General features: G+C 39.4%; 1 protein-coding gene across 1 annotated transcript in view; it reads right to left on the bottom strand.

Annotated features, from left to right (window-relative positions):
• Positions 1 to 21,259, bottom strand: part of LOC120411540 — a 42,768-nt gene that overhangs the window by 20,364 nt on the left and 1,145 nt on the right. The window contains exons 3-5 of the mRNA XM_039567585.1: positions 10,189 to 10,318; positions 9,075 to 9,151; positions 8,464 to 8,539 (exon numbers count right to left, since the gene is read on the bottom strand). Of these exons, the coding sequence (XP_039423519.1) occupies positions 8,464 to 8,539; positions 9,075 to 9,151; positions 10,189 to 10,318 (283 nt within the window). The remainder of the gene's footprint in view (positions 1 to 8,463; positions 8,540 to 9,074; positions 9,152 to 10,188; positions 10,319 to 21,259) is intronic.

Below are 21,259 nucleotides of genomic sequence, written 5' to 3'. Positions count from 1 at the left end.
TCTTTATCCCAGTGTGTTGGAAATCATGGAAGGCAGGCTGGAAAACAGCATGGCTAAGCAAGTGTCTGCTCAACAAACTGAGGAGTAAGAAACAAATGTACCGCCAGTGGAAGCAGGGACAGGTAGTCTGGGGAGAGTACTGGGATATAATTTGGATGTGTAGGGATGGCATCACGGAAGTCAAGGCAAAGCTGGAACAAGACTTGGCAAGAGATGTGAATAACAAGAAGGGATTCTTTAAATACATAGGTCAGAAAAGAAAGGCCAAGTAGAGAGTATCCACCCTGGTAAGTGAGAAGGGTGAACCAGTGCTAACTGGAAGGCTGAGGTACTCACTAAGTTCTTTGCTCTAAGTCTTCACTGACAGCCAGGCTTCCCACTTCTCTCAAGTTCCTGATCCTATCTGTGGGTGTTGAGGGAGCAAAGTCCTGCACTCTATAAGCAAAGAGCAGGTCTGGGATTACTTGATGAAGCTGAACAACCACAAGTCTATGAGATCTGATGAAATGCACCTCAGGGTCCTGAGGAAAGTGGCTTTTGTTGCCAAGTCACTCTCCATCATATTTGAAAAGTCCTGGCAGACAGGTGAAGAGACTGGAAAAAGGGAAACCTCACTCCCACTTTTAAAAATAGGAGAAAGGAAGATCTGTGGAGTTATAGACCAGTGAGCCCCACCTACATGTTTGGGAAGATCATGGAGTAAATCTTCCTTGTAGATATGCTGAGGGACAGAAAAGACAAGGAGGTGATTTGAGGCAGCCAGCAAATTTTACTGAGAGCAAATGCCTGACCAATCTGGTGGTCTTCTATGATGCAGTGACAGCAATGGAAGGGACAAGCGAAGATTGACAGATGTCTCGTATCTCCTTCTGTAAGGCCTTTATGGTCCCAAATGACATCATTACCTCCAAATTGGAGAGACATGGATTTGATGGATAAGTGAATAAGGAATCTGCTGGATGGACACAGCCAGAGACTTGTGGTCAATGGCTCTATGTCCAGGTGGAGGCCAGTGAGGGGTGGTGTTTCTCAGGACTCTGTCTGGGGACTGATGCTCTTCAGTATCTTCCTCAACGACATCAACAGTGACATCAAGTGCACCCTCAGCAGTTTTGCAGATGACAAGAAGCTGAGACAATGAAAAGACAGGAACCTATCCAGAGGGACCTGGACAATCTTGAGAAGTGGGCCCATGGGAATCTCATGAAGTTCAGTAAGTCCAAGCACAAAGGGCTGCCCCTGGGTCAGGGCAGTCCCAGATACGAGTACAGACCGGCAGAAGAACTCATTGGGAGCAGAGCAGCCTTTAGGAGAAAGACTTGGGGTTTCTTGGGGATGAAAAGCTGGACATGACCCAGCAGTGTGTGCTCACGGCCCAGAGAGCCAATCGTGTCCTGGGCTGCATAACAAGGCGGGTGGCCAGCAGGGCGAGGAAGGGGATTCTGCCCCTCATTCTGCCCTTGTGAGATCCCACCTAGAGTGCTGAATGAGCTCAGAAAAGACACGTGACTGTTGGAGCAGGTTCAGAGAAGAGCCATGAAGATTATCAGAGAGATGGAGCACCTCTCCTGTGAAGACAAGCTGAAAGACCTGGGCTTGTTCATCCTGGAAAAAAAGGCTCTGGGGAGACTTCACTGTAGTCTTCCAGTACCTTAAGGGGGCTTATAATAACGAGGGAGAGGGACTTTTTTTCTGGGCAGATATTGACAAGGAACAATCATTTTAAACTGGAAGAGATCATGTTTAGGTTAGCTATTAGGAAGAAATTCTTTACTGTAAGGGTAGTGATGCTAACAACTGTACTACTTGGACACAAAGTGCTCATTTTGTAATATCTTGTCAGATGTTAAGAACTGTTAGGGGATTTTTGCTTAGTTTTCATCCTCATTTTTTAACCTATGTTTGTTAAAGTGAAGCCCATGAATTTGTCAGGAAAGAAACTAACCCACAGAGGAATACTTCTGGTAGTTGAAACTGTGAGAGTGGTAGTCTCAGTCTTATAAAATTACTTTGTTGTCTTTTTTTCATGGATTTCTTCTGAGCAACTTGTATTCAGATGGTGCTCAATGTCATTAATACCCAAAGTCTTGTGCAAATCAAATTCTTTGCTGTAATCATACTAGGTTACATTTCCAGTCAGAAAGCAGGAAGAAAAAGATGTGCCCCAGCTATGAAAACTTCCTTTTCCTGCGCAATGGCAGATGGATCAGAAAAAGCTAAATGACACAGAAGATCAAAAACTATTATTTAAGAATGTTAAGTTCTTCCCTTCTGTCAAAATGCCTAGGAAAATGTTACAGCAAAAATGATACGAAATTACTGAAATTAGGGAAAACCAGCATAGTCACATTCTGATTATATCTGGAGGTGTAGTTATACCTGGAAGTTGAAAAATATTTTTCTCTAAAAACATCTTTATTCTAAAAGCTTTCTAAAAAGCTGTGAGAAACATATAGCGCAACACATAGCCAGCTTTTTGCAGGCTGTTTTTTTACAGGAGTGAAAATCCCTCTTTTGGGAAAAAAAAAATGGAATTACAGTTTCTGGACAAAATACGAACCTGTTATGGGCAAACCACTTGCACCAGCTGTGAAGCAATGAAGGTATTTACATTAAAGAGCTACTTGCAAGTCACTATGGAAAAGCAGCAATACACCACTTTCCACCACTTCAATGACACTCAGAGTAGACCAGACCACCAAAACTCTGAATGAGTAACTTTGCCTGCAACCCAACCTGTTGTAAGGTGAAGAAACCAGAATACAAAAGCACTCATAGCTAAGCTATAAATATTTAATATATAAATCCAGTTCCTGGAGGGTTCAAAAAGCTATACAAGCACTTCCTACATACCAGATGCATCTTTGACTTTCAGCTTGCATTTAAAGCATGCCTTGATGTTTTTCTTACTTCAAACCATGGTGAAGATTAAAACAGATTTTGGCACTTCTTTTAACCTCCAACTATTCTCAGTACTTGCAGCATATCTTGGAATCTCTGAACTACAGGAATGACTAAGTGACTGGGCTGAAAAACTATCAAAGAAACAAATAATTTTAACATGCAGGATAGAATAAAAAACATTTCAAATTGATTATTTTGTGCTAATATTGTTATTGACATGATATCAAGACCAATAAAAATTCCTACATCATGTTACATGAGATTGTATAGCATCTAGACAACTTAAAGAATACTGTGCCTTGATTCAAACTAGAGACTGCTTTTTACATTACCCTGATTTGAGAAAGAATGAGAAAAAAGCAGCTCTTCCATAACTTTCCCAAGAAAAATCATGAGAACTTTCTCAAGCAATTTCCCATGCATTATCTGTGGTCTGTAAGCTAGAAAACAGAATGTTCTTGCTTAGAAAGAGGATGTTGTCTTCTCTGTCACTTCTATAAGCTAGAAAGATGAGTCTGAAGTATCAATTTCTTTACTCTTATTCTTAGAGAAACTGTGAGACTGTACAAGCAGCAAATGAAAGGAGAATCCTATGAAGAACTAGAACATCCTTTTAGGAAACAGCAGGCATTGCCAGCAGAAAAATATTTGTTCAGATGGTGCTAAATTCCATTTTTTCTAAGAGGTCAAATACACTTCTATGCTTAGAGAAAAACAGGTTTTTTGATGCATTTCCAGTACATATACTTCACATTTATCTAATATAATTCTGCACTACAGTATTCAGAGAAACATTTTTATTAGGGATTTCAGGATCTTTTTACTATATATGATACAAGGAACTTATCTGCATGTGTTCTGTAATGCGTGATAAATCATTCTGCCAGAGATTAGAGCAACCCCACCACTATGATGTCAGTCATAGACCCTAGCCATAGTCATGTCAAAGTGTCATCTCATTTCCTAAGATTTCCTAATATATCCTCATTATTCCTGGCCGCAATTCATGCATCAGGGGGATCTTCTCAATGAGCAGCATATAAAAGGGATGTTAATAAGAGGCTGAAGGGTCTTTCTCAAAGCACTTGCCTGAAATCAGACCATTTGAGAATTATGGTCCTATGTAATCAAATCACATCTTCACAACTATGCTTTGTGTTAACAAATGTTGGCAATTTACAGCAGTCTCAACTTTGAAAGATGATTCTTTTTATTTGGAAACAGCTGAAGTGGAATCTGGTTTGGACCAACCCAGTGCAGCATGGGGTTCACCTCCAAGCCAGCAGCTGCCAGATAGGAGACGAGGAACTGCTGGGAGGCAAACATGGAAGTGTGCTGCACATGATCATCTCGTGACTCCTTCTCCCAGTCAAATGGAAAAGGCTATCTTTGCAATGAGCAGACTTTTGGTTAAGACATGATAAAGAAAAGCCAATCAAGCTTGAAAGGAAGAAACCTTTATAATCACATCCTGGGTTTCACTCGTATTTGCTAGTAAGCATACAACAAAGAGCAGATCACTTTTCCAAGGAGGATTACTGTGGGGAGATCCTTTATCAATGGACCAATAGAGAAGCTGCCATGGTAAGAAGTGGACTGGCTGCATTTATAGCATACTGGAATTTATACTAGCAGCTTAGTGCAAATTTCTGTCCCTAAAGGTTGTATTTAGACAAATTTTACCAGGAAGATATGGAGCATAACTCAGCTCCAGCTGCTGCTAAGGGAAACAAAAATTATTTCTACAAGAAATGTAAGTACAATAGTGAAAAACAAAGAACAATTATATTTATTTTTCCAAAATAATAGCATTAAGGTATTTTGTAAACTTACTACAGCAAGACATCTCAAATGCTGAAATTTCTTCAACTTTGGAACTGAGTTGCAAAAACCTACAGATATTTTCAAATCTTAAACATAAATATTTGCTGAATAACATAATTTGACTTCCATTGCAGAGAATTGTACAATCCTATTGACCCCCTAATACGTATCTATCCCTACTGAAGCCTCTTCCAAATTAGGAGAGAATGACCTCATCCAGCAGTATTAAAAACTGGGGTCTGTATGTAATATATGCTACACTTAAATTAACTTTTAAAAAGCTCAGCTGGCCGAGTTAATTAGCTAATCACACACCTGCTCTGTTTAGGCTTCAAGCTGGAAATCTGTAAACATGACAAGTGCTAAATACTGCAGGCAGTGCTGCTGAAACACAGGGACAGTCCTGTGTGAGCAGCAGTTCTACAGGGGGTTGTCTGAGGCTGTAAGACTGCTTCCACTTGCAAATTTGGGTGGCTGGGGTAATACACAACAAAAGAAATCAAACTGCAACAGAAATATCTGGAAATGAGAATTTCAAATATCTTATTAATGTAAACTGTTGACCTCAGATGACAGTTCTGTTTCTAGGGGCAGGGGTATGTCTGTATTTTAATATGCAGTATCTGTCTTAGTTATGTCTAAGACTGTAACTAACTGAAGTAGAATTTTCTTTGCTTTTTTTCTTTTTTGTGAGAGGTTATTTTTCAAGCTTGACAAAGTTTGTCAGCTTCAAGTCAAAGACAATCTCAAATAAATTCACACATACAAAAAAAAAAATCCAGCAAAAAACCCCTGTACTCTCTGCAAATAGGAATATGAGACAATGCTTCCCTTTCCTCAGTTCAGCAGGACTTCTCAAACACAGCACTTCCAAAAATCATACTGCTATTCAAGTGGACAAAGAATTCCAAAGCCTTATTTCTCTTTAGTGAAAGGCAGTAACTGCAATGTACATTACCATACTGAATCATATTAACCCTTGTAGGTACCTAGACACATGAAATTAGCTATTTGCCTCAGTTTTATGACTGCCGGTCAATGTACCAAAAAAATCCAAAAAAACAAACCAAAACAAGCAAAAAAAACACCCCAACAACTTTCGAGGGGCAAATGTTCAAAAAAAAGAAAGAATTTAGAATGGACTCACTATAAAAAAATAATTAATTAAACACAGTTTTTTTAGATTGAAGAATACTTGAAAGCAGATGAAGGGTTCTTCATGCATACTTTTTGCTTCTTATTTTAGAAGAAGAAAAACTACTTTCAGAACAAATAGTCTAGTGAAACAACTAAATAAATCCTTGCAGCAAACTTAACATTTATTTTTATCTTTTTTGACTCACCAATGGAGTTTCATAAACATTTTCAAAAGAAAATATTTCAGGAAGGTAGTTTTTTGTGTGTTTGTTGCACTTTTTTACAAGAACATGTTCTAAAGCATAGTTGAAGCCTGTTGGTATTCACCGGAAAATTAAGCAACCTTGGAAATGTGTAGAACATTACAAGAAGGAAGATCTAAAGTATAAGGATGTTTGCTACTATAGGATTTCACTTGAAACATGAGATTTAAACCTTTTCCTCTTCATTAGATCTGTGCATATTGCTTTTCAAATGGATCTGCAGATAACTGCACCACCAGTACAAATCCCTGGCTGGAGCTGCTATGAAAGACAAGAAGTCTGTTGGAATGATTTTACTAATTTTATGTTCTTGGATGAGTAAAAGACATTACAAGTGTTAAAGCAGAGTAGCCACTAAGACTACAGTTGAGACATGATTAATTTTTCCCTCCCTGTCACCTGTGCTAGTCTGTCACCTTTCTCTCTGACCTGTTTCTACTCTCATTTCCTCAGCACTCTGTGGACCAAATTCATATTAGTGACATCAGTGATGCTGAGATCAGAAATTGGCTCCTTGCCTTTTTTTTCCCCTTGCTCTCCCTTTAATTTGCCTTTCCCTGTGCTTCTCTTCAAAGATGCTTTGCTGTAGCTCTCAGTGCTTTGCAGGTATCCTTGACTACAGCTGACTTTCCCATTCTCTGGCCAGCTGGAGCAGGTCTGGATATAATCCAGATCAAAAGCAGGTGGCTAATCAGCAAGAGAGCAACTTGTTGGCACAAAACAGAAGTGACTCAGTCACTACTGGGTCCTCTCTTTCCAGTCTTAAATTTGGCCAAAAAGTAGTTGTGGGTGGTGGATCTTGAAGACAGTGAATTATGAATCATATCACAAAAAAAACCCAAACTCCACAACCACAAAATGGCTCTTTTGGAACTGAACAGTCACAGATACCCAGCCAGCATCCAGCTACACGGCAAACCAGAAAGGCCCAATACTGCAGCACACTTGTTATGTGCTTTTTGGAGATGGCGCCAAAATAACTTTGTAATGCAAAAATCTATGATTGGATGGATAGCAGACCTTCTACGGTATTAGAAAGAAAACTGCAAAGTATTTTAACAAACCTTTAAAGATAGTAATTGCACAATAATGTAACTGTTGTGTGAGATTTTTAATATATAACCCATCTAGAGTAGGTTCTAGGAACAAACAAAGCTGCCATGTGCACAGTGACTTGAATATGTTTACAAAGCCCTGCTTGTATTTGAAATCGAAGTACATCCTCCTACAAACACTTCCACTTCGTGAAGATACTCAGCAAATCATTACAAGGGTAAGATAAGTCACTATTTATTTTCACTCTATTCTTGGACAACTTGTTTTCTAAAAAATTTTTACTAAATAGAATCCAAATTTAAAACTACAAGTCTTTAAACTCAACTGTCAAAATTCTTGTTGACAGTGGTTGTTTTACAGAATGCCTTCGCAATATCCCTCTTCCTCCCATCAAGTGATTAATGCAAGTCATTGAGCCGTAAGAGGAAATACACTATATCAACACAGATTCAACATTCCTTCCAGCTAGATCACTGGATAAAGAGTTGACCTCTATGTGGTGTCCATATATCTGCCACTAATTTATTCTTTCTTTCAGGGAAATTGCATGCTGTCCTCATGCTTTCAAAGTGGGGATTATCTAACTTGCAAGAATTTAGGTGCTTGGCCAAAGTACATTTGCAGCACAAGAATACTGCTCTCAACAATGTCATTGCAGACGTAAGGAAACACTGGGGGAGAAAATGCACCACCATGGCATGCTTAGCTAGAAATTCTACCATCACGTGTTAACATGGCTCCGTATGCCAGGACTACATATTAAGAAAGCCAGTGGTAGGGATCTGAACAGCAGTATTGGTACAGTTTACTCAATTTAGCTTCCAATACAATTTAATGCTGCTTTCTTTAAGCCAAGGTACGAAAAAAAAAAAAAAAAAAAAAAAAGAAGCAAGCAGAATTTCTCAGGACAAGAAAATATGGTAGCTATGTGCAGCATAGTTCCATAATGTTTTGGCAGCAATTTACTTGCTGTTATCTGAATTAAAAATAAAAGAATTTCCAAAGAGGTACAAACCCAGATCACACGTGTACTTTCAGAAACAATACAGTAGGAAAGGTTCCATCTATGATATTTCAAGTACCATCTGCACTAACATCTTTACCAATTCTTGAAACCAGCACTTTGATTTTCCAGAGGGCCTCTGGCAAAGCCTGGCCATCAAATACAAACCTCAATATAACTGCAGACCTCCATTCCTAAACTGATTGTATGGTGTGTTGCAGGGCTTGTGGTAACTATCACAATCACAATCCTTTAAACAACAAATTTTCTACTCACCAGTGTCTCCTAATAGCCAGGCTGTTTCTTGAGTAAAATTACACAACAACGTAATCCTTGGTTGAATAAGCCATGCCTGGAAAAAAGCACTTTCATCATGACTGAAATTTGAGATCTCTGAAGGTGGATTGCCTTAACCCTCAATTCAGCCTCTCCACAATTGCAGCAGCATTAAGGCACTTGTTTCTTAAATAGGTATAACACTCCTTTAACCGTAACAAAAATTAATAGTGTACCTGAGCCATGGTAGCATGATAAAAATGGTACTTGTTTACGATCTCTACTGAGTCTTTTTTATCCCTAAGATCATCCTCTAACCAACTACAATCATAATTGCTTCTGTGCGAGGTTGTGTTGGTTGCTTATTCAGGAGGTTCCAAGTACACCTATCAGATGAAACAAAGCATAGAATTCGTTTTGACATTACATGCCAGCTATGAGAAAAACCTGCAGCAGCCATGAGGAGGCAAAAGAACTGGCTCAGTCAAATGGGCTTTCCACTAACTGCCAGGAACCTCCATTTCACATTCCCTGGCCTGAATTTTTTCCCATAAATTAGTTTTAACTTGATTTGTTTCTTATTCCCGTTATGACTTTTCTCTTATTCTTACCTTCTCTTGTGCTTCCTCAGCTTCCCCCTCATGTAAGAAAAAAGCCATTTTTCTTCTAGGCAGACCATGCATACCAGCTAGGAACACAGATGCAAGTCATCAGGTTTCATGTGTATTTTAAGGCAGATTTACAAAAAACAAACAAACAAAAACAGGGACAAAGCCCCACAAAACAACAAAAAAATCCCCACTTGAACCCACAGGAACTAGGTATAAGAAAGAGAATGGGTATTTAGAAGGAGCAATATTTTGGGGGGGATCCTTCATTCTTCAAAATGGCCAAAATTTTGCCTGTTTAACGGGTGATGTACAGGAAGCAAGGAATAGCAATGGATACATCACTGACACTGATAATGGAGCCTCATCTCTAGATTTGCCAGAGTAATACATTTTCACATCTTGTCAATGTTATTCTCTGTGGATGCTGACTATGTACAAGTGAAACCCACAGTCTCCAGTGTATTTGACTTATTCTTCAACAGTCCATGAGTTTTTGCTAACTGGGCCGGCTGCTATTGCCCTTACCCATGCACATGGTCCAACTCCTTTATTTAAAAAGTCTATGCTGAGTCACAGATTTTGTAGATAAACTTCCCAGGCAACAAGACCAGCTAGAGTCTGTCCCACTAGCCAATCAGCTTCTAAGTGGACAATTTCTATTTAACTTTTGGGATGGTTTCTGAATCTAACATGTTGCTGGTGCTTTTAGGGTTAACCTTCCAGTTTGGATCTGCCCTGTGCAAGGATTTGTGCCACACCTTTGCTCTCAGGGGTTCTTCCGGAAAGTCCTCCCTCTGTGTAGTGGCTTCAGAAACAGACATGCCTGTGCAATCTCTATTTAGACTGCTCTGAACGTAGCTCATTCCTGGATTCTAAATGCAGCCTGTTCAGTCTCTCACAAGTGAAAAAAACAACTTTTTGCCCAAGCAAAGTAGGAAGCAAATTAGCAGATTATCTGCTTTATTTGGAATAAGACAGCAATAATCAGTTGTTTCAGCAATCTATACAACCTGAAGAGTTAGTTTTACTTCCTATTTGCATAACCTTGGCTTCTGAGGAAAGAGTTGGAGGGATGCAAGGCAGAAGCAGGAGCAAACAGGATCAATAAAAGTACCGAGTTCTTTTCTTCTCCTGGTTGTCCTACACCATGGCAGAAGGAGCAAGCTTAGCCTCTTGTAAGTCCTCCTGACAGAGGACAGGTAGGGCGATGGCTGACTATAGTGGGAGTAATGTGGGAAGAAGAGCTGAAAGAAGGAGAGAGACAGAACTCTAATCATTACTTCAAAACAATTTTCCTGTTACCTGAACCATTATCACCTCTTCCACAAACAAGAAACTTTATGATAATAAATTCCAATTTATCAATTAACCCAATTTATCAATAATGCCCCTAATAATTTTCTAATGACAAAAAAAGTAGCTTGGTTTGTTTACAGTGGTGCAGGATAACGAATGCTTTGCTAGAGATTTCCACATGTTTCATACCTGTTTCAGGCTTATGCAACTGCATCTCCAATTAAACTGTTGTTAGCTTGGGGATTGTTTTGTCATTATATCCCCTACATGTAGGGCTATATTAGCATGTTTTTTTGAAAGTGATTGTATTTCTTTCCTTGTCCCTGGGATTTTCTTACACAGCACTCCAGTACGTGTTTCCAGTTAACTTTTAAATGTCACTTTATTTGGTCACTGTGGGGATGGCTGTCTTATTACTCTTCTATCTCAGTCTGCTTGCACCTATCCATTCACAATTTGTTTCCTTCCTTGTTAATTATTCTTAATGCATCCAGTCTTGGAGGTGCAGCAGCAGAATGCAGGTTCTCTGCATTTTTTTAAAGCCTCCTGAGCAAGTTTAATACAATTATGCACGTGTGCTGCTTACCAATCTGTACACCACACATACTAACACTCATGAACCTAAATGTCAACCTACACTTATACCCAGGCATACCACACTGACAGCTTGCTTTGCTTGATAATTTTTATCACAGTACTGGGCCTGGTGAAAAGGCAGATGGCAGTCAAGGGCAAAAGGTGCACAGCCATAGTCCTTAATGTTACTGTTAGCACACATTAGAATGCATGGAGGCAATAGTGAGGCAGAGGATTGTACCCCTGACATGCTTAGAAAAATCCATTTGCCCTGATAAATAGGAAGCAAATACAATGGGCCAATAAATAATACAGGAAACAACTGACAAAATTATAAGCATTATGGACAATATAATAATAACAACATATCAACCTAGTGTCATCACCCAGATTATTAATATCAGGCTCTTTGTAACTAAGGAGTGGAAGCTTACCTAGCTCATTGGCTTCCATGGAGTGGAATCACATTGCCTTTCAAAGCTTCTAATCAGAGATAACCCATTTAAATGCACCCCTTTATATTTACTGAAATTAGCAAGTGCACTAGAGTTAAGTCTCTATTAGACAAATACCTCTCCAGCACAAATCCACAGTTACATGATGGCTTATTTTCCTTGATACTTTCATCTTTTATCCTGGACAAATGAACTCTGAGCTATTAAACTTATCTACTTTCTTCCAGATACCAGTATGTTAAGATTTAGTTGCATCTTTCTCCTCGTTGTCTAGTATTAATACTCTACAAGTACACTTTAAGACACTTTATGACACCTCTGCAACTAGGTAGATAACAAGTGATGACAACTTTTTCCCAGATTCCCACTCCCTGCTGCAGGGATTAACCTGACAGTTGTTTTGCTCTATTTTGTTATTGCTCTAAGCAAGTCATTCTATACAAACCTTATTGTGGAAAAAGTCCTCATTAATTTTGCAGAAAAGTCCCAGGTTTTTTTAGTAAGTTGTAAATTTTCAGAAATTTAGAATGGTTGGTTAACTGCATGTGTTTTATACACTCTAGAGGAAGTGAAAGGAGGAAAACAATTTCTGTTTTGTGACAGTTGATAACACAAATATTTGAAAACCATTGTTAAGTTCTGTGTGACCAGCTTCTAACTCCTCTGAGTATCTTCTCATCAGAAATGGGTTATTTTAACACTGTTCGAAAGTTCTGCTCCTTTAGTTACAAAAAGCATTAAAAAAAATCAAGTTTATAACCCCACTAACAGTTCTTCATTAAAATATAATTCTGATTATTCTCTGTTTTAGGAAAAGAATTGAAGACCATTAGGTTACATACATCTACATTTGAGACAGTTAGAGGCTTTCAGACTGATAAAGCCTTTTAAAAGTAAAAAAAAAAAAACAAAAAAAAACCCCAATCAATCAGGTGCACCAGAACACGTTTTGATTGTGATAACAGTTTCACACATATATTATATTCCACCTGTGCATTAAAGAGTGCATGGCAAGAGATATAGGGCTCTGACTCATAAGCATTGCAGCAAACTGCTGCAGCAGTTGAAGACATTACTAACACACAGACCATTCTGCCTTCTGCCAGCCAGGACAATGGAGTGTCCCATGATGTAAAATCTCTTTCAGCAGGCTGTACTTTCTCTTCATGGAAAGTGTCAGGTGACTTTGTGAAGTTGGCAGTAACAGAGTCTCCATATCCATAGACATCTACAAAGCCCCACAGCAAAAACCACTCTGTGGTTTTGGCTTAAGAAGCAGTGCCATGTCCACACCTCAGCTATCACAGGTCAAACTGGAACAGCACCATCAAACTTAGACCTGGTAGTTTACTCTCCGCAAACAGCTCAGAATCTAATGGGCCAATTCCAGGAAAATGTTTTATGATTTATGGGAGAGGAAGCCTAGCCATGGGGTAATGTCCTATTAAAATATTTTATTTCAAACTACTGAAATTTGTGTCAGAGCTGTAATGAGAGGAGCACTATTTGAGCCTAGTAGAACCTTGAATAGTTTAGTAATTTTTCATAGGAGGTCTCTAGCAAAGCTGGTGAGAATAATCTGTGCTGAGCCTCACAATTTCATCTACCGACAGACTTTTTTCCTGTATTTATACCTAGGTTTCTGAAAGTATGAACATTTTCCAAGCTATATAGTATGTAGTTACAGCTGTTCTGAGAACTTTCTTTGCCAGAGGCTAACTATCTCTTAGCTGTCTCAGCTAACTTACCATTTATTGCACAAGACAAACTGGACAGTAAGTATCATTATCACTTATCCTACCCAGAAGCTGTCAAGCACTTGATTGTGAGTTAACTCACGTACATGATTCAGGTAGATTAAAACATCATGTATTAAAACAATGCTCCATAACTGCTGCTAAGTTTAACATGTACAGGATGGCAAAGGCCAAACAGCCTCTAGCTCACAGACAGCAGGCAAAGTCACTGCTACAATGAACACAAAACCCTTGCAACGTAAGTAGCAGAATTTACATGTAATACAGTACAAAACATGTAAAAAGGCTGAACAACTCATTAGGGTTTCTAAAAGGAACACAGGTATTTTCTTAACACAGAAATGTTCCTGGCTAAGACAGACTATGTGAATTCACAATTTTTTCACAAAATTATTTATCCGTTTTATGATATCCCATTTATGACTGGATGACTCTTTCTGGAATCACCTGTTTTGTTGGATTAAAAGTTGCCTTCACCCATCACATTTCTTGTGAAAAATGGAATTCTCTGTAACATGTCAAAAACACAGCCTGCAGCAGCATTACTTTGCCAAAATGCAATGGGTTGGCTCATATCATAGAATGGTCTGGATTGCAATGAGCCTTAAAGATGATCTAGTTCCAACCCCTACTATGGGCAGCACCACCTTTCACTAGACCAGGTTGCTTAGAGTTCCATCCAAACTCACCTTGAACACTTCCAGGGATGGGACGTCGACAGCTACTGTGGGCAACCTGTTCTGACGCCTCACTAGCCTCACAGGAAAATAATTTCTTCCTAGTATCTAACCTAAACCTCCTGTCTTTCAGTTGGAAACCATTCCCCCTTAGCCTGTCACTACCTGTCCTTCTGAAACATCTCTCTGCATCTTTCTTGCAGGCTCCCTTCAGGTACCGGAAGGCTGCAATGAGGTCACTTCAAAACCTTCTCTTCTCCAGACTGAACAAACCCAATTCTCTCAGCCCTTCCCAACAGGAGAGATGTTCCACCCCTCTATCATCTTGGTGGCTTCCTCTGGACTCACTCCAACAGGTCCATGTCCTTCCTGTGCTGGGACCACCTGCAGCACTGCAGGTGAGGTCTCACCAGAGCAGAGGGGCAGGGCTCCTCCCTGCTGGCTGCGCGCTGCTTTGGATGCAGCCCAGCACGTCTGGCTCTCTGGGCTGTGAGTGCCCATGGCTGGGTCATGTTCACCACACCCAATTTACATTACCAGTCAAAATTAACCCGATTTATCTGTGTTAAAGAGTGGTCATATGAATTGCTGTGTCAGCAGATCACTAGAAGCAGTGACTAACACAACAGTGGCAGAAAGCTGACATCTACTTCTTCCATTGGCACTGCTGAATGGCCTGTCCTGTACACCATCCCACAATGAAGGATTTATTTTTAAGATCTTTTAGCTTTAAGATCTGTTTAGCTTTAAACAGAAGCAAACTATTCTTATGTCCTAACCAGAGTGTGAACACTAAATTAGAAAAAGTCTGCATATTGACAAGGCCAGCTGAATTCAAAACTCCACATTTTAAATTGCATATCTTCCTTCTTGAGTAGCTGTATTCCATGTTCATGCATCTGATTTAGTAAGGAAGAAGTATAAATTGAAAATAAAAATACCTCCTATAACAGTTAGCAATGAGCTCATAGGGGAGCACAGAGAGAACACCCTTAAGGCTTTATCTTGTGATTACTCTGCAAGTTGAGTAGCAGCAGAGATAGCTCCAATTTATCCAGGTATTCGATAGCCTCTAGAAAAACTTACGCATCCCAGATCTGCTATTTGCCTTTGGTACTTCTGATCAAATTGTGTAACTGAGCAGAGAGCAGTCACCCACCTAGGAAAACTGTGTTAGGGTACCCAATAAAATTGCCCTTGCACACTGAGAACATATTTAACAAAATACTGAAACAATCCTCTCTTAACAGACCATTTCCCTCCCCATTTTACTGTTGTTTTCCCTTATCATCATACTCACCAGGTTGATTTTTGATAAAATACATTTTTGAGATAAGAAGGCTAATGAGACATTCCAGGACTTGTCTCAAATGTTACACATTTGGGTAGGAGAGAATCTTAACATATTCTGCTACTTCATATACATACTTCAATACAGTGCACTGACTTATAAAATTTACCAGTATGTTCTAATTGTATTCAGTTGCTATTGTATTATGTGAAAACAGATACCATGACTGAGAAGTTGCAAACATATTCTACTGCTTAAGAATTTAAAAAAAAATATTGATATAACACGTGCCTTGCTTGTGGATTCACAACCTTATAATCAGAAAACTAAGGACATATGAAACAGACAACAGGACCCCGGAAAAATACTGTGAAAACAACAAAAAAAATCGCTACATTTTCTCTTTGGAGAATGAGAAGTAGAGTTACTTTTTTTTTTTTGTCTGTGCTCTTTATTTTCCTGGTTGCCAGGACAAGAATATCCCCTTTCATATGATGAAGTTAAGTATGAGAAAAAACACATATTTAGGGAGGATGAAAGTCCTGTTAAAGTCATGCCAAATTCAGCTTTACTTAGATTCTACTGTCTTAAATATGCTTGTATCTGGGCAAAACCAAGTCCATTGTTCAAGAAGAGGAGAAAGTAGCCATAATTGGCTCTCAAACATTGTTTAAACAGTGAGCAGTAGCTTACACAAAGAAGTATTTTTTACATAATGTAATTCCACTGTGAGTAACACTGGCTTAAACAGCACTGATGAAGGAAAAAAACATTCTGGAAGAAAACATAAAGCAAATGAAAAAAATTAGGTAACTGTAAAAAGGAAGGTGAAAAGTGCAAAGATAAACACTTGTGAGAAAAAAGAGAGGAACACAACTCAAACTTGATTGGAGGAACGAAAAGTGCATGGAGGAGAAAAAAACAAGTTACGGGAAATTCTACTAATTGAACAGATGTAAGATTTCCCTGGTATGCAGCTGTGATTTATACAGAACTTTCAGTGCAAGTCACGCTTTTCAAAGGCTGACAATATTCACTGCCTAAACAGACTTCCTTTCTAACCTAATAGCATATTCCAACCTAGAACATATATTACATGTATGCAATATATGCCATTCTTTGAATAGTGGCTTGACTTGACTCTTAGTTGAAGAAAAAACCCATTGTCCTTGATACTTGCTTTTCACTTGGACTAAACTGAATCAGCATAGTCTTTGTAATCATACAGCAAAGAAATTATTTTTCCCGATCTCATCTATTCAAAGTTCTACAGTGGTAGTTTTCTTTATGTATTCTGACACTGCCCAGTAATTAGCATGATTCTAAAAAGGAACACCAGAATAAGTTAATCATGAGAGATTTTACCTGCATCTTGTACTCAAGAGGCAAACTCAGAGAATGTTTAAAGATGGGCAAATTCACATTTGTCATAGGAGCGCTATTAACCACAGGAAGAACAGCAAAATGGATTCTTTAAGAAATCAGGCTTCGGTTGAGAATTCTGGGTTTGCTCCACTGAACAAAAGACGTTTGACCGCTTCCAGAAGGCTGTGCAACAGGCCAGGAAGAGCCAGAACTAGAAAACAAATCATCTTACTACATGCACACATGAAGATAACGGGATGCCAGAACAACAACAGGTCAACACCCAGGAATGAATGCCTAATAACTGAGGACACATCAGAGTACCAGAGAGATCTATTCTGGGCATGGCTCTCTTTAATAGTCTTTTAAATTTCTTCAGTAATGAGTATGTTTACAAAATCTGCAGCTGACACAAAGCTAGTGGGATTTGGCGAGCACTTCAGAAGAGAGGATTGGAACTGAAATGGATGTTGAGAAATTGCAGAGGCTCAGAAACTATTAAGATAAAATTCAACAAAATCAGGTGTAGAGTGTTACTCTTGTAAAAACATACACACAAAACTGGGACTATTTGCTTGGGAAGTACAATGGCAGCCTGAAAAGAACAAAGGGAGAAAGAGGTAACACCACCATGTGCTTCCCCTCTTCCATAAAACATGACAGTAAACTAAACTCCAGAACTTTAGAGACCACAAAATGAATAGAACAGTAACACATTATCTCTGCAAGCCAGCTCACCTTTCTCACATACCAGCTTTATCATGGAATGTATTTAGAAAGGCTCTTTTGACCAAGGAGATTGTTATTACCCTCTGTTTAGCCTTGAAAAGATCTCACCTGAATATTGTCTTTTCAACATCACACTCACAAAAACACCTTGAGAGTTTAGAGCAAATGAAGCTACTTTGAAACAGGCTCTATCTTTTAAACCTGTGAATGCAGATGGATGAGCATGTCTCCATAAAAAAGAGGCTAAGGGAAAAGGGGCATGAGTACCAAGCACATTCATAAAAGTTGTATTTGAACATAAGTTTTACTTTTAAATTAAGTAGCAATTAACTCTTCCACAAGAGAAGGAAAAGCTCAAACCAGCTCCAATTGACTTTGTTCTCAATCATACCAGGCTGAGACACACTCCACATACAACAATAGAGTATGGTACACTAATTTCGTTACATACTGGAGAACAACAGATGGTTAAAGAGTAACCTTCCCCCCTGGATTCACCTACTTCAGGGAATGCATTGTTCCCATTTAACAGACAGGTCATGAGAAGACCACTGGACATCACCAGCCTCCTTGCTCAAGAAGGATCCCCTGGGGCATGGTACTCAGAATTTTGTCTAGACTGCTTTTGAGTACTCCAGGGAAGGAAACTCCACAGCTGTTATGGGCAACCTGCTCCAGTGCTCAATTAGTAGAGAACTTCATGTTCAGGTGGATCTTCCTGTGTTCCAGCTTCTGCCCATTACTCAGCATTACTAGAGAAGAGCTTAGCTCCATCCTCATGACGTCCACCTGTCAGATATTCAGATACTTATACATATTGATGTGATCCTCTCACAGTCTTCTCCAGACTGAATAGGCCCTGTCCTTTAGCCTTTTCTCGTAACTGGGACGCTCCAGCCCCACCTTTGCTGCCCTCCACTGGACATGTTCCAGGAGCTCCAAGTCTCTCTTGTCCTGAGGAGCCCAGAATTGAACACATTGTTGAATTTCAGACGGATCCTCTCTGCTCACCTCTCCAACCTGCTGAAGTCCTTCTGAAGGTCTGCACAGCCCTCTGGGATATCGGCCACTTCTTCCAGCTTTGTGTCGTCAGTGAACATCACTGAGGAGGTATATGCCCCTTCATCCAAGTCACTGATGAACTAGTTAAACCATACCAGACCAGTACTGAACCCTTGGGAACACCACTAGAGACAGGCCTCCCTGTGCCACTGATTACAACCGTCTGGGATCTGTGGTTCAAGCTCAGGAAGCGTGGGCTGGATGAGCAGACAGCGAGGTGCCAGTTCTCACTGCACCTCACTGTCCGCTCCTCCAGCTCATGCTTCCTGAGCTTGCCTACAAGGATATCACTAGAGACAGCGTCAAAACTCTTGCTCTAAGTCCAGCAAAACGTCCACTGCTCTTCCCTCATCCACCCAGGTAGTTGTCTCAGCACAGAGGGCAATCACGTTGGTTAAATATTGTGACTACCCTTTATCATCTTCTCGTCTATCACGTGTGTGGACACGGCCTCCAGGATGAAACATTTCATCACCTTTTCAGGGGTTGAGACTGACTAGCCTGTAGCTCCCTGGGTCCTCCTTCCGGCCTGCTTTGAAGACCAGGGTGGTACTTGCTTTTCTCCAGTATTCTGGCAACTTTCCTGACTGCCATGACCTTTCAAAGATCTGAGAGGGGCCTAGCAATCATGTCTTCCTTCAGCACTCATGGGCGTATCCCATCAGAGCGCATGGAGTTGTGGATGGCAAGTTCACTTCTTTATGATTTCCCTGGACACATGAAAAAACACTTTTCTTCTGTTTTGGTTTTTATGCAGAAGCCTGATCATAAAGCCATCTTGGAATGTTCTAGCTTTAGCCTTTTTTCACTGGCCACCCAGGCTAAAGCAGCTGGATTCTTCTACGAACTGGCTGAGATATTAAAAAATAATTTTTTTGCTATTTCTGTTGCAGTGAGTGCAATTGTCTCTGGCAAACAATTGGTAGCAAACACAGAAATAGCATCACTAACTGTTCCAGCAGGGGTTTCAAGGTGGTAATGGTGAGGTTGCTGTAAATAACTGCAACTCCCTGATGGTAATGATCTCCTTTTGGTAGAAGTGTCCCTGCAAGAGTTCCACTGATACATCAGTTTCTAAACAGACTTATTATGTTGGTATCATTCTTCATATAAATCAGCTTTAGCTCTACAACAACGTATGTAGCTAGTCAAAGACATACCTCTTATAGTGGTACCTTATCTAGTTCGAGAATTTTACGTGCCATTTTACCATTACTGGCTGCATCCACACCATTAATTCAAGTTAAGGGGCCTCATCTTTTCTTCCTTTTGCTATGTTAGATAAATAAATAGGGGAAAAACAAATTTATACTATAGTGTGTGATTATTCATCATGTTTACATATCCATTATGCACAAAGCTTCAGCTACTTGAATCTCACATAGGGAAGCCTTACTCACCCTTCCAATTAAGATTTTTTGTATCATTTGAACATGCCTCCCTTGACAAAAAACCCCCATGTTTCCCATCCCCTTAGTACAAGTTACAATGAGATTCAATGGTACTTCATCAAAACACAAGAAGAAAAAGCCTTCAGACTGACACCAGCAACAGGCATGTTCACGCTCTCGCAAAATGAAATCGGTTGCTGCAACCTTCCCAAAATAATCATTAACTAAATATAGCTGCTTCTATCCCAGAGTCATGAGAACCCTTTTTTCTTTTGCCTGAAAGATCAACTTTATATTTCTCTTTTCTGTATGCTTTCTAACAAAAAGAATGGCTTGACCTGGTTTAGAATGGTTTGAGTGCAGCTGAATCCAACAAACAGTTGAGCCATCTTGAAAGAAAACTTCCCCTCCATTACTTAATGTTTGTTTTCCCTTCTGCAGAGAGAAAAGGCAAACAGTCCTCAGATATACGCTGGGGAATGGACAAGGAAAAACAAACCACAAACGCAAATGACTGCTTAATGAGAGTTTCAGTATTAAGAAAAGCGTATTAAGAAGAAGAAAAAAAAAAAAAGAGATAATAAAAAAGGATCTCTTTACCACTTTCATTTCCATTAGCATAATTTTCCAAGAATGTTAACTACATTCTTTTATCTCTTAGACACCAGTTCGCAGCTTAAGACAAAGCTAAAACCAAAGCTATAAATTACAAGTGGATCAAAAGATTTACATGATGACATAAGTTATTTTGTATATAAAGATTTGAATGTTTCAATTTCTTTGAATTTGTTCTCAAGTAAATATTTTTCACTGACAACGGTGAACTGAAAATACAGCCTTTTAAACTTTTTACTTTATTGATACTTAGTGTTGTCCAGTTAGCACTGATCCTTACACACTTATCTTTCGGCATTCTGGTCATTTACATAAAAAAAAAAAGATGAAGCTAACGACTACATTGGAAAACTACAGGAACAGTAGTAATTAGCATCATATTGCCAGCACTGTAAATTGATGATTGAACAATAAAAAGCACTCCAAGCTAAACACCACGTAAACAATACCTGTCACTTAAAGACTACAAGGTGCTCCCAGCACTGCTTCAGGTCTTTAACTGCTCCACCTGACCACAGAAGAGGAACTTCACGTTAAACTCAGTCACCTGAGCATCTGTAGTAGCTACTGATTTTACTTAGGTTCCTATGAACATTCTTACCCCACAGTAAAAAGTGAAATTTACAGTAGGAGATATACTACTTTCAAAATGGCAAATGCCGCCCATGTGACATGATCTTAGAAAATGTAACTACATGTAACACCATGTACGGTAGTCTGGCTGTTTTTTTTTTTTGTCTCTACAACTAGCGTTCAAGAAAAAAATCCCCTCAGACTGGCGGGCCCATTATTTTAATAAAGTACTTAGTCGCCTGTTACACGAACAGGTATAGCTTGTACAAAAAACATGAGAACTCTGCGGCCCCTGCAAACCAGGTAAACCACCTAATGCATCAAAAAAAAAAAAACAAAAAACCAACCCAACAGAAAAACCCCACAAACAAAAAACCAACCCAAAAAACGGCAGCAGC

Source organism: Corvus cornix, chromosome Z (assembly GCF_000738735.6).
Source record: "Corvus cornix cornix isolate S_Up_H32 chromosome Z, ASM73873v5, whole genome shotgun sequence".
NCBI lineage: Eukaryota > Metazoa > Chordata > Aves > Passeriformes > Corvidae > Corvus > Corvus cornix.
The sequence above is the reverse complement of the archived record's forward strand: the minus strand, read 5'-3'. Positions and strand labels throughout refer to the sequence as shown.